Raw genomic sequence first — 12,943 nt, forward strand, 5'->3', positions numbered from 1 at the left:
ATCTAATCACATCAAAGCGATGGAAATGGAAAACCAAGTTTAGGGCTTCATCAGTAAAAGCTGTTTGTCAACAATGAGCACCATGTTTGCAGTCTGCAGAATGCGCCATGCCTTGCTCAGTACTAATAAGGCAAAGCATAAATTTTAATTCTTATCATACTTACTGTTTACATGTCTTTCTTATACCGTCTCTTTATTCTTTCTTATCTGGTTTCACTTGCTCGGCCACACTCAGTTGTTCCTACACCCTTCATTCATGTAATTATATGGATTATTCTCAAAATATCTACATTTTATCATCATTTTAGGCTGTAAGCATTTTAAAATACTGGCTGTAGATTTATTTTTTTCAGTGAAAATTTTGTATTTCATTATATAAAAAAAAACAAAAGGCAACCTGATATTATGGATACCTAAAAACACCAGATATTGGACATTTTCATAGCCAAAAATACTCTCTCTGTATTTTGTCTAGTGGCAGCTTGAGTCCGTGTAGTTCTTTACACTGAATTGTCTTTCTTTTTAAGTATTTAATTATTGTTTATAAATATCAATACATAACATGCTTATAAAAAAATGGCAAGATCTGAAATCCTTAAGCAAAATGTCTTTAATTTAAAACTTTCAAAAAAAAATTGCTTTATTTTTTATTCTTTTGAGTAACTAATTAAATGCCAATTGGCAACTGGGCAATTGCTTCAATAGTACAAATTAGTTATTGTGCATTTGAAAAGTGTTTATTTAGTTCACTTGCCAACTGATCTGTTATAAAGTTATAAAAGTGTAAGCTAGAAGTAAAGAATTGGATTGGATTATAAACAGAACTCTACCGATGAATTGAAAACTAACAACAAGTATTCATGTTATTCGTCAAGTCAGTGGTTTAACCACTGAAGCCTTTAGCTGTTCTATTAAAGTCTTTGGGTTCTTCATCTTTATTTTTGCGGCCTATAAGTCCCATTTCAAAAACTGTTGCAATCTTTGTTGCTGGTCGTGAAGCTGCTTCTCTCAGTCGTCTGGCATCAAACCGTGGGCTATACAGGAGAACAGGCAAGCGATGTGCAAATGTGGGAATCTCTTTTGGTGTCTTTTGTTCTGCCTCCATAATCTTTTGCTCCTCGGTTTTACTTGCTTCTATTTGTTGCATTATGTTCTCTTCGGTTGAGAACATTTGAAAGAGGACAGCATCCCACATTTTCGTTGCTCTAGGGGGGTCTTTACTGTCCTGGCTCTCACTAAGCTTAGCCTTGTCTTCAGGCTTATTTTGCATTTGCTTTTCATTTTGATCAGTGGTGGCAGGGACATCTTTCTCTGACCCAGGCTCTGTCTCTGGAAACTTGGGCTCCTCTACATCAACCACCATATGTTTCTTAAGACGAGACCAGCCACTGAGCTTTGACTTCATTCCTTTTGGTTTCTGCATCACCTTCAAGAGAGACTCTGCAGGTAAAGAGGATGCTTCATCTTTCTCTTTCTTTTCCACTGCAGGCTTGATCTCTTCTTGGGGACTAGCTTTTGTGTCTACTTTGTCAACCTTCTCAGGTTGAGCATCCTTTGTTTCAATGTCCTTTTGGTCTTTTGGTTCAGCCAAAGGCTTAACCACATCTTTAACCTCAACCTTTTCGGGAGGTTTTTCAGAAGAAGCAGATGTAAGTTTCTGCTTCTTAATTCTCTCTAACAGAGACATTTTTGCCTCTGTTGGCTTCTCTGATTCTTTGGTTGGTTTGGCATTTACTTTACCTTCCGACACTTTTGAAAGTGCTGGCTTGTCCACATCTTGGTCAGACAACACCACAGCCTTACTTTCAGTTTTAGTAGTTTCCTTCACAGTTGGAAGGGCTGGTGTCATTTGGGAAAGTCTGGGAGACCCATAGGTTGGAGTTCTTACCCTCGGAGTCACAGTACTCACTGCCACTGCTTTTGCTTCGGATGATGGCGTGTCAGCTACAGATACCACAATAGTTGGGATTTTAACATCAGCCTTTTTTGTTTTTAACTCTGGCACAGGTTGCTTAGGAATGTCCCCCAAAGTGTTAGAAATGTCTAGAAGTGAAGACACCTCAGTGATTTTATGTTTGACAACATCAGTCTGAGGTGGCTGGACTTGTTGTTTTTCAGAGTTTTTATTAGGTGTGGTCACATTTTCATCTGGTTGAGGTACTACTGGTACTTGTTTGGGAAGGTGAGTTGCTTCTGCACTTGGTTGAACAGTTGGTGTAGAAATGCTAAAGCTGGGCGAGAAGCTCTTTATTCCTCCATGGGCTGCATATTCAGCAGGTGTCAATCCATAATAGGCTGGTTTGGATTTAGGTGCTGTTGGTGTTTTGGGTCTTTGACCTGCAAACGGAGGGACTTTAGATAATGGTCGTTGATACTCAACTGAAGAGAAATGACTTTGCGTGGGTTCAATGTTGAGTGTTGTTGGAGTTTCCTGCTTTGGACGCTCATTTCCATTAAGGTTTGGGCTTTCCTGTATTTGATTCTTCGGCTTAGATGACTCAAGTTTTGGCAGGTTTTCTGAAAGGGCCTTATCCAGTTTTTCTTTTAAGGGTTCAACTGATTTGGCATCTATGTCCCCGTTTTGATAAATTTCTGAATGACTGGTTCCATTAACCTGAGTTGAAACTTTAATAATTTCATCACGTGGACCAGTCACACTTGAAGTTGGTGTTTTGGATCTTCTGCCCTCCATATGCACAGGAGATACAGCAAATAAAAGTGGATTTGGTCGTGAAATTTCAATCACAGATACTCTAACACGTGACACATGATCTGAGGGTGTCTTGGGTCGCCCCATGGGCGTTCTTATTGAGATCAAGTCATATGTTGGTGTCTTTACTCTTACTGGTGTTGTAATCCCTTTCGGCTCAAGTGTTGAAGTTGTACCCTGTTTTGCATCAAGTGTCTCTGTTCCATTTTGTGTAATACCTGAAGCAGAAGTACTGACTCTTTTCATTTCAGAAGATGGAATCGTCTCTTTCTTAATTTCAGAAGTTTGAGTTGGAGTTGTCTTAATTTCAGAAGTTTGAGTTGGAGTTGTCTTAATTTCAGAAGTTGGAGTTGGAGCTTTCTTAATTTCAGAAGTTGGGGTTGCAATCCGCTTGATTTCGAAAGTAGGTGTTGTAGCCTTTTTGATTTCCCTGGTTGGCGTTCGGTCTCGAATTTCAGATGTTGGTGTCACTATTCTTCTAACCTCAAATGTTGGTGTTGGGCCTCTCAGTAACTCGGCAGTAGGTGTTTTACTCCTTGTTGTTGATGTATAAGGTATTTGTAAAAGTACTGACTTAGCAGTGTAATTGGTGATTTGAGGGACTTCAAACAACGGTTTTGCTGCTCTAGGAACATTTGGCTGAGGGCTTGGAGTTTTAGAGGTAATTACATGTGTCATAAGAGCTGAGCCGACTTCTGCTCTTTGTGAAATTTGAAGAACGGTGATTGGAGCTGTAATATGTATGTCAATTCCTGGCGAGGCTGTGTATGTGGTGTGGCCAGGAGCCACATGTGGTTGTGGCGAAAATCTTGTTGTCTGGCCAAAAGTGAATCCTCTGTGATGAGGATAAGGAGACGATACATGCTGATATAGTGGTCGGACGTTGAAGCGTGGGTGTACCGTGCTAATATAGAAAGGTGTCTCTGGAGTCTTAGGAGGAGTTGAGTGATCGCTGTGCTCCAGGTCAGGGCTTGCTTCATTTACTGGAGAGAGGCTTGAGCGGAAGGGCGCCGATGGTTGTAAGACTTGGGCAGCAGCTTTTTTCTTTGCTGTTTTTTTTTGTAGTTTCTGGAGCCGGACATTTTCTTTTCCAGGTTTGGGAAGCAAAGGTGGTGGGTACTGCTGGGAAAGCAGGCCTGCCTGGGCAGCCTTACCGATATTGACAGCCATTAAATCTTCAGCCTCCTGAAACAAATAATAATAACAGACATTATGTATTTTGAACATGACAATAATGACTGACATACAGTTGGAGTCAGAATTATTAGCCACCTTTTATTTTTAATTTTTTGCCAAATGATGTTGAACAGATCAAGGAAATTGTCACAGTATGTCTGATAATATTTTTTGCTTTTTTTATTTCGGCAAGAATAAAAGCTGTTTTTAATTTTTTAAACATCATTCTTAGGTCAAAATTATTAGCCCCTTTAAGATATTTTTTGATAGTCTACAGAACAAACCATCATTATACAATAAGTTGCGTAATAAGTACCTTAACCTGCCTAGTTAACCTGATTAACCTAGTTAAGCCTTTAAATGTCACTTTAAGCTGTACAGAAGTGTCCTGAAAAATATCTAGTCAAAGATTATGTAATTATCATGGCAAAGTTAAAATAAATCAGTTATCAGAAATTAGTTATTAAAACTATTATGTTTAGGAATGTGTTGAGAAAATCTCCCCTTGTTAAACAAATTGGGGAAAAAATAAACAGGGGCTAATAATTCTGACTTTAACTGTATATCTGCAAAAACAAATGTGTACACTAATATTGTTTCCCCCCTCTTTTTTAGGTGATTTATCCAACGATGACTTGTGAAGAATTGAATACATCAAAACCATGATTCACAAAGAACATACATTACCATATAGATTCAATCAATTAAGGAAGAAACAATTGCATTGCATTGTATTTGTATTTCTGTCTTTGATTTCTGATGAAAAAAACAGGATGTATTCTTTTGTTTGTCTCATTTACAATGTAAAAAAAACAAACTTATTGTCAGATATCTGATCAAATTACACAGAATATAAACTTGTGGTTTCTCTTTTTCTCAGAATATTTTTTTTTTGTGCCAATATGTTCATATTTAACGATATATGTTAGTTTGAGCTGAATGTGAATATCAAAAAGATAAAGCAATTTTTGTCATGTTTTTATTTTGAATACCTATGCCATGGGTGTCAAATTTAGTTCCTGGAGGGCCGCAGATTTAGTTCCAACCCTATCAAACACAGCTGATCCGAAAAATCGAGGTGTTCAAGAGAGTCACAAACACCTTCATTAGTTGGATCAGCTGTGTTTGATCAGGGCTGGAGCAAAACAGTGCAGAGTTGTGGCCCTCTAGGAATTGAGTTTGAGACCATTGACCTATTTTTATACTTTGACCATTTGTTTTTACATTTATATAGACTTGGATACAATTTAATAGTTGATGAATAGTAGAACATGCCAAAACATTAGAAATCCATGCGTCTGATTCTGACAACTGAGGCTAATTCTGAAAACGTAGTCCTGTGGATGTTTCTGGAGACCACGAAAAACGGTGCGTATTTTTGCAGTGTTTGTTTTTGCGAATCCGCAAGAGGCCGCTGTGTGCACTTTTTCGGATCTCAAATGTCTCTCGTGAGTGCCGTTTGCTCCCATGCTGTTCTTGCATAAGCCCACCAGAGGCCACAGTCGACCGACTGAATGATTGACTGGTCGACCGGCCAATCGACTGACCCACCCTCCTCCTTCCCTAAATCAAACCAATTTAACCGACTGACCCGCCCACCCACTTACTTTCCTAAACCCAACCGACGGTTTACAAAAGCCGCCCAGAAAAAGAAATGCCCTGGTCTCATTTTTTACCACGTTTTCGGATTTTACCACATTTTCACCCTGTTATTTACTTGTTAATTTTATTTTTTGAATTGTGTTTTTATGAACCGCTCTTCCCTGGACTCGAATCCGGCCGTTGTCGTCAACTCCCCAAGTCCGCCAACGTACGCGACGAGCTAACTGGACAAACTGGCTGCAGTGGGAAAGTCCTCCACACAGAGGTAATCTGTCAGCCGGTAAGCACGAAAAGGAACAACGTCATACCGACCCGTTGGCTGCATGTCATTAAAAAAATGAAATGCAGCCTTCGTCTATATAATTCGCGGTCTCTAGAAACGTCCACGGGACTTCAGAATGAGCCTGTGTTGGATTCTGGTCATTCTTGCATTGTATTGTAAGTCATTATCGATCTTTGTTTTGACTTGTGCTGTTATATAATTGTATTTCCTCTGCTCTTGTTCTTTATTGTATTGTGTAATCAGCCACACTTTTTGTTTTTTCAAGAAAACACTGGAATTAGTCCATTTATCATATTTATATTATTAATATAAACCTTTTTTGTCCATTTAAAAGCTTTTTCTACAGATCCGTACTGAGAATGGTTATAATAAGAATGTGATTATAGCCCACTGCCGCTTGTTATTTTCAATAAATTTGATATTTTTTATGATTATTTTTATTGACTTTTGTCTGTGTGTGTGCGTGTGTGACATGTTGAAATGCAGTAAATTTCTTCAACACGTCTAGAGTGGCTCCTTGGCCTAATTTTAGGGTGAAAGCAAATGAGCAGGTCACCTGCTCCAAGCCACAGAGTGTGGTGCCACTCTCCACCCTCACTGTAAACCAATGCCAAGTGATCTGGAGGCAGCCGCTGCTTTAAACATAGGCAGGGCAACTACATTAAATTGCATAATAAATCACTGGAAATTTACTACCAATCAGATTCAATGGTGTCTGTTGACGCACAAGCATAGATCACATATCACAGAGCTGTTTATCATTTATTTTATTGTATTGGTTTGAAGTTATACGTTTAGTAATCTATCCAGCTATAAAAAAAATATTATAATATTTATAATATTAATAATATTATATGTAATATTATATAGATAGTAACTATCTTATTTCTGGATTATTAAACATCCGAAACACTCATAAACCTGGCGCATTTATGAAATTATACAGATACAAAACATGCGAATACATGATGTTATATGAATCAAAACAAAAATAAGCATAGACTTGATTAATTTTAGCGACTTCTGCTTCATGAGTAAATGCATCTTCTTTCAGCAGTCTTTAAATATTCAACTTCTAAACTGTGAAAAATACTTTTCTTAGATTTTTTTGTCTTGTTTCTAGTCAAAATATCTAGAAATTCTTTAATCAAGAAGAATTTTGAAGACAAGAAAAACATACTGTCTTGTTTTAAGAAATATTATGCAAAATTGAGGTTAGTTTTTCCTTGAAACAAGCTAAATAATCTGCTAATGGGGTAAGAAAAATAATCTTATGTCAAAAGGAAAAACATTATTATTTTGCTTACCCCTTTGGCAGATTATTTAGCTTGTTTTAAGGAGAAACTGATTAAATTTTGGCATAATATTTCTGAAAACAACACATTGTGTTTTGCTTGTCTGAAAAAAGCTTCTTGACATAAGAATTCTTAAATATTTGGACTAGAAACGAGACAAAAAATGTAATTAAGAAAAGCATTTTTTGCAGTAAACAAATTAAATGCAATGCAAATACTTGCTTACAGTGTTAAATGCTAAGCAAACCGAATGATTCTGTATCTGTATAGGACACAATGTGTTTTCAATAGTGTAAATGTAGGCCACCTGTAGGAACTTGTAAAAGAAACCTCCAGCCCAGAGTGACACACAGAACCATATGAGAGGAGGTCCTCCTTTTAAGGCACTGGTAGGCTGGGCAGTTTGGAGAATTTCCAAGATACAAGTTCAAAAGAGGAAAGGGCAAGAATAGCAAAGCAGTAAAATCATGCGCAGCATAATTGCTTCTTAGCAACCACCTGGTAAAAAGGGCATTGTACATGTAATGACATATTCTTTATGCTGTATTCTGCCTTCATGTGTAAAAACAAAGATAACTAACTTACCACCAGATAACAGAAGACCGTTGAAGACACTTCAGACAGGATCCCCTATAAACATAAACATGCATGATTCATTTTGCATTTCATTCATCATCATACAGAAATACGTACATAAAGTAAACGTTAAATGTAGTAAGAGCATTATATTTCCCTCCCTGTAACAAAAGCCTCCAAAGACTCACGTTAGCTTGCAACAAACTGCTAACCCTTTCCCCAAGAGACAGACATTGTACGCGCACCCAAATTAGGCGTTTTTATAATAATAACCAGACAGAAATATCACACTTTAAGCAGTGTTTTGTAGTGGTTTTTATACCTGTGTGTCTGCTGTTCAGGGGTGTCCGGCGGCTGCCTGCTTGTCCCAGCTTAGACTGTCAGAACGGGAGACTCATGTTGAGTTCAACTATTCCCCCTTCCTTCAAATGGAAGGCACGGGCTCCATAGCAGTCCAAAAATAAAACCCTGAGTCTGTTACTCAGAATGCACACTGAGTGGTGACGGTGTAGAGGGAACCGTCACCGAAGCAGGGGGGATCCAGGTCATCTTAGATATGCCCCCCTTCCCCCATGGGACCAAATGCACACCCTTATTTCCACAATCTACAAGGACAGCGCTCTCTACAGTCAAGAAGAAGCAGCATTCATAGTCAAAGAACTTTTTTTTTTACATTTTTTTTTACATCACAGGTAAAACAAGCACAGAAAGGAATGAGCTGTCAGAACTGATAGGTCATTTTTTATATAAAATAATATGTACACTGAAAACCCAAAAAGCTAAGGTAACTCACACTATTTGAGGAAAGCAATTGCAACGAACCATTTAAGTTCAAAAGCTAATCCTATTGAGTACTGTGAACTTAATCCATTTGAGTAAATGAAGCAATCTGAGCACAGTAAAACCCAATAAATGAAGAGAACTCAAACCAACTGAGTTTTGTAAAACCCAATTAGTTGAGGCAACTCAAATCGTTTGAGGAAACTGATTGCTACAAACCATTTGAGTTAAAAAGCGAATCTATTTGAGTACTTCAAACTTACTCCATTTAAGTTGGAGTAATGAGGTATTTAATTAACTCATTGCCTTCAACACTGAGTTCAAAACTCTTTTCAAATGAGTAGAAGCAACTTTCAGTCAATTTAAAGTTAACTACACTAATTTCATTTAATAAAGTTGACTATTGAGTTTTACAGTGTAGCCCTCTCTTAGAATAACCTAATATGTGAGTGCATTCATTTTAACAATGCAATCCACTTATTTTTGTATTCAAGCTTAGCTAAAACGTAAACATGTTAATCGAAATATTAATGGAAGCCTCAAAGAATAACAGCTGGAATAAAAAGCCAGACTGACTTGATTTCTTCAATGAGCTAGTACAAAAACACAGGCGTTAGTTCACTGGATAAAACAAGCTGACATTGACATTAGTTTCAGGAGTTCACACTTAGCTGATGATTGATTATAATGCTGTGTGTAACAACATCTTTAGTTGACTTAAGTGAGTGAAATAAGTGAGTAAACCTCCGTTTTCAGATGTCTCCGTTTTCCTCAACCACACTGGGACGGAGCAGCAGCGTTTGAGGATGAAAACGGCCTCTTCAGCGTTTCCAAAAAGCTCTGTTTTCGGAGCTCGAATATTTCGGCGTAGTGTGGACGGATGTCGTAACCGTAGCAAAACTTATGCATTTTAAAACGAAAACGCATTAGTGTAAACGGGGACTAAAGTACACTTTTTATTTTTACATCTGCTCCAAGGCCTGCGACAACTTCCTCCTGAGCTGTTTCCTTAACTCTTTATTTTACAAATTATGCAGATCATTTTCTCACCACTGGCATCCTTGGATTTTAACTTGTGGAGCTGCGCATTGATAGATTTCTAAACCACACTGAACTGAACTGAACTGAACTCTAAAAACTGGACAGAAACAGTTTCAATTTGCTAGAACTGCTATATTAAGCTGTTTTGACACAATCTACATTGTAAAAGCGCTATAGAAATAAACATGAATTGAATTAAATTAAAACTGTATGCTTCTCAAGTTCTTATAAGGAGTGCCATTCAAGTCTTTTTAGGTACTCTACTGTATGTCAGAAGAAAATCGCCTGTGATATCATGTCATTTTGTTTTTGATTATCAGCATGATGTAGGTCTAAAGTTATAATAATATTTATAGAATACAGTTATAATTATATTTATACATAATAAAGGGATTGTGCAACTTAAGCAAAACTAATAATTTTTTTTTTGAAGTTCATGCCCAAATAAATATTTGTTGCATGTTTTTAATTGTTCAAGTTCATTTGATTGACTATATAACATCTTTAAACTATGTTTTGATGTTTCACCGTTGAGTTAAACGTTTTACATTTTTTAAGGGTCTCTGCTACATTGCTTTTTATTATTTAAATGTGCAGTACGTGAGTTTGACACCCAGTGGTTGAACTAGGTATTGCACTCCTGCATCAAAACAAACAGAAGCCCGGGTTTCCAGGGGTCCGTTCTTCGTACGTGGATTACTCAGTTAGCTGGATTTGGATATTGACGATTTGACACGATCCAGGATCGTTTCGTTCTTCAAAGCTGATCCGAGAGTTGTTGTCATGGCAACAGATCTGCTAGGTCAAACCTGATCGGGAGCAGGTTCAAATCATATAAACAGGATTAGATCGGCTCAGTTCAAGCAAAGATAATACAGAAAGTATGTTCTGAATTCTGATATTTTCTTACAGTAAAAGTTATATACACTTGGGAAAATAGTAAATATTTTCTAACTATATATATAAAAGTTATAGTTATTAATAAAATAAATAAAGTTATACATATTAATAAAACGTATGCAATCTGCACCCTCAAAATGAAAATACAAAGACTGCCACCTGGTGGTGCAAAGAGAAAACTTATTGATATGAACTTTTTAGATCGCTTTAGTACAAATTGTGTATAATAGAAATGCACAATATGTGACTTTTTTTAAAAGCAATAATACATTTATGCAGTCATAAACATGTTTTGATAGTTAATATGCCAGTGATGCTTCACAAAAGTTGCAGACGCCTTTACCAATATCAAAATGCTTTTGTAAACAACCAGTTATTCTTTACACTGATTAAAAAACTGTACTATAATAAAGAAAATATTTTCTAAATGAAGAACTAAATACATTGATTTGCATTGAAATACATGATGAATACTCTTGTCTTGACAAATGAAAGTGTAAAGCCTGCAGCTCACAACAAATGTGAAGTTACTGCATGTCATATTTAACAAGCCGTTTACTGCTAATTTGATGTAATTTAGCTCACATGGATAATTGAATATTAATCAGATGATGTCATTACGCTGCTGTGCCGTCAGCCAATCGTTGCATTGCTGATCATGATTTCGAGGATCGATAGATCTGTCCTTAACAACAAACGCAGCGATCTCAGATCAGTTCATCCAGACATTCTAATCTGATTCGCGAACTTGTTTGGAGAACCAAATTAGCGAGAGATCAGTTATCAAGATTAAAAGATCCAGGATCTGCCAAATCATCTTAGATCATTTAAGCGAGGTACGAAGAACGGACCCCAGGGGCCTGTTCCAGAAAGCAGGTTATGTGACATACCCGGGTAAGTTTGAGAGTAAGGATAACCTCAGCTTTGGTACCAAAATCGGAGGTAACTTCTGGGTATGTTAAGTAGCTATAGCAACTTACTCTCTGAAGATAACCTGCTCCGGAGCATGTCGTTTGTTTCAGAGAGTTTACTGAGCATTGCGTGCTCTTTTGATGAGAATATTTATGGATGTAGAAGCACAGATACAAGTTTTTTTTTCGTTGTGAGAGGGTTATAAGTGCATAGTTTTTTTCATAACCAAATTTATAATGTATATTTTCAAAAGAATTGTTAATCTTTTTAACAAACCTTTTGAAATCAAATGTGACAAACCGCAGGTCTGCGCATACCATAGAAAACATTCAGTGCAGCTCTTTGTATATGTAGGGCCTTTAAAGGGTCACGAAACACCAAAACACATTTTTTGAGCTGTTGACAGTCGTATATGTGTCCCACACTGCTAAAAACACTATTAGGACACCTATATTTCACTAAAAAGTGTAAATTGGTTGTTTTTGCGTTATTTCAAGCAAATTTGTACTTCCTGTTTGAAACGAATTTTTGAAGCTGCGTCACGGTCATGACATAATAGCGTGTATTCCAGCGTGCAGACTGGGCGTCTGTGCCTGAGTGAGTCTTATTACGTCTTACAGTGTGATGCATTAATGCATGAGTAAGGCTTGGGTCAAACCAATTAGCGCGCTCTATTGTGCAACTTCATTAATATTCATTATTGTCACCGTGTTTACACCACAAAGACGCCATGTTGTGTTGGCAAAACAAGCGTGAAGTGTTGCTTTTATAGTTTGCTGCTGTTAAGTTTCGTTTTCATTTTCTCTCTGTGAGAGCTTATCTGGATCACGTGTGGATTAACAGTGTACGCGACGCGCGACAACAATAACTTACGTGTCTAAGGAGGATTATTGTTTACCTGAGAGCTGTTCTCATCTGCAAACGCTGAAATTTGGATTTGCTTGTAGTATTCTGTTCATAAAGACGCGGCTCTAGTTGCTGGTGATTGTTCTGTCTCTACAGATTTGGTAAGTGAGCGACCAGCGCTCTTTGTTTATTCAGTTTGTTCGTATCGAATTAAGTTAACTATTGCACTGAGTGCAGAAATGTTAGCACCGCATTTTGTGACCGGAATAACACACGCGGCTTTCTGACACTACCTGCCGTGTGCATCTAAGTTTCCGGGAAATGCAGAGTTTTTTTTTCTCTCATTCGCCGTGCGGTATCAAACATTGCATGAAAAATACACGCTTAGAGCAGTTCCTCAAATCAAATATCTTGTTTGTCGCGAGGGGCATGAATGAATTCCCTGAATGAAAGAGCCAAACTGCAGTTAAAGTCCACCATTTAATAATTCAGCAAATAATTCGACTACAGATGTCCATGTAGGTTAAACACCATCACTTTCTCCTGTCTGTGTGTGTGTGTATTTTGACTCTGAAACTCGCGCGTGCCCAAATAGACACTCCCACACCATCCCACTTTAGTTCCTCCGACACTCCCCCCTAAACAGAGCTGGACACGCCCACTTTTCTGACTTTTTCCAAAGTAGAGGTGTGAAAACACCCTGCTGAAACGAGGGGGTTTCATGGCCCTTTAAGGCAACTGTACAATGTGGCAATGTAGCGTGTAGGACCATCTGTACTGTACAGTATGCCTGGCACTGAACTGTTTTTTACACTTTTGTAC

The 12,943-nt window shown here is 37.6% G+C and overlaps 2 protein-coding genes across 5 annotated transcripts in view; one reads left to right on the forward strand and one right to left on the reverse strand.

Annotated features, from left to right (window-relative positions):
- lsp1a (lymphocyte specific protein 1 a) overlaps positions 1 to 6,205 on the forward strand; it is a 70,598-nt gene extending 64,393 nt beyond the window's left edge. For 2 of the 4 annotated variants that reach the window (XR_012400494.1, XR_012400495.1), the window contains exons 13-14: positions 4,502 to 5,217; positions 5,866 to 6,205. Coding sequence is in view for 2 of the 4 variants with exons in the window: in XM_003201460.7 (XP_003201508.2) it covers positions 4,502 to 4,527 (26 nt within the window). In the remaining 2 variants the exon portion in view is untranslated. Of the gene's footprint in view, positions 1 to 4,501 lie in introns of all 4 variants that reach the window. The other 2 variants (XM_003201460.7, XM_068217551.2) reach the window with 1 other exon arrangement.
- On the reverse strand, positions 595 to 8,021 carry prr33 (proline rich 33). The gene is made up of 3 exons (XM_005163153.5): positions 7,965 to 8,021; positions 7,652 to 7,696; positions 595 to 3,895 (listed from the first exon to the last, which is right to left on the reverse strand). The coding sequence occupies exon 3, from the start codon at positions 3,878 to 3,880 to the stop codon at positions 884 to 886; it is 2,997 nt and encodes a 998-aa protein (XP_005163210.1). The 5' UTR covers positions 3,881 to 3,895; positions 7,652 to 7,696; positions 7,965 to 8,021; the 3' UTR covers positions 595 to 883.
- Between the last annotated feature and the right edge of the window lie 4,922 nt (positions 8,022 to 12,943).

The sequence above is a fragment of the Danio rerio genome, chromosome 25 (assembly GCF_049306965.1).
Source record: "Danio rerio strain Tuebingen ecotype United States chromosome 25, GRCz12tu, whole genome shotgun sequence".
Taxonomy (NCBI): domain Eukaryota; kingdom Metazoa; phylum Chordata; class Actinopteri; order Cypriniformes; family Danionidae; genus Danio; species Danio rerio.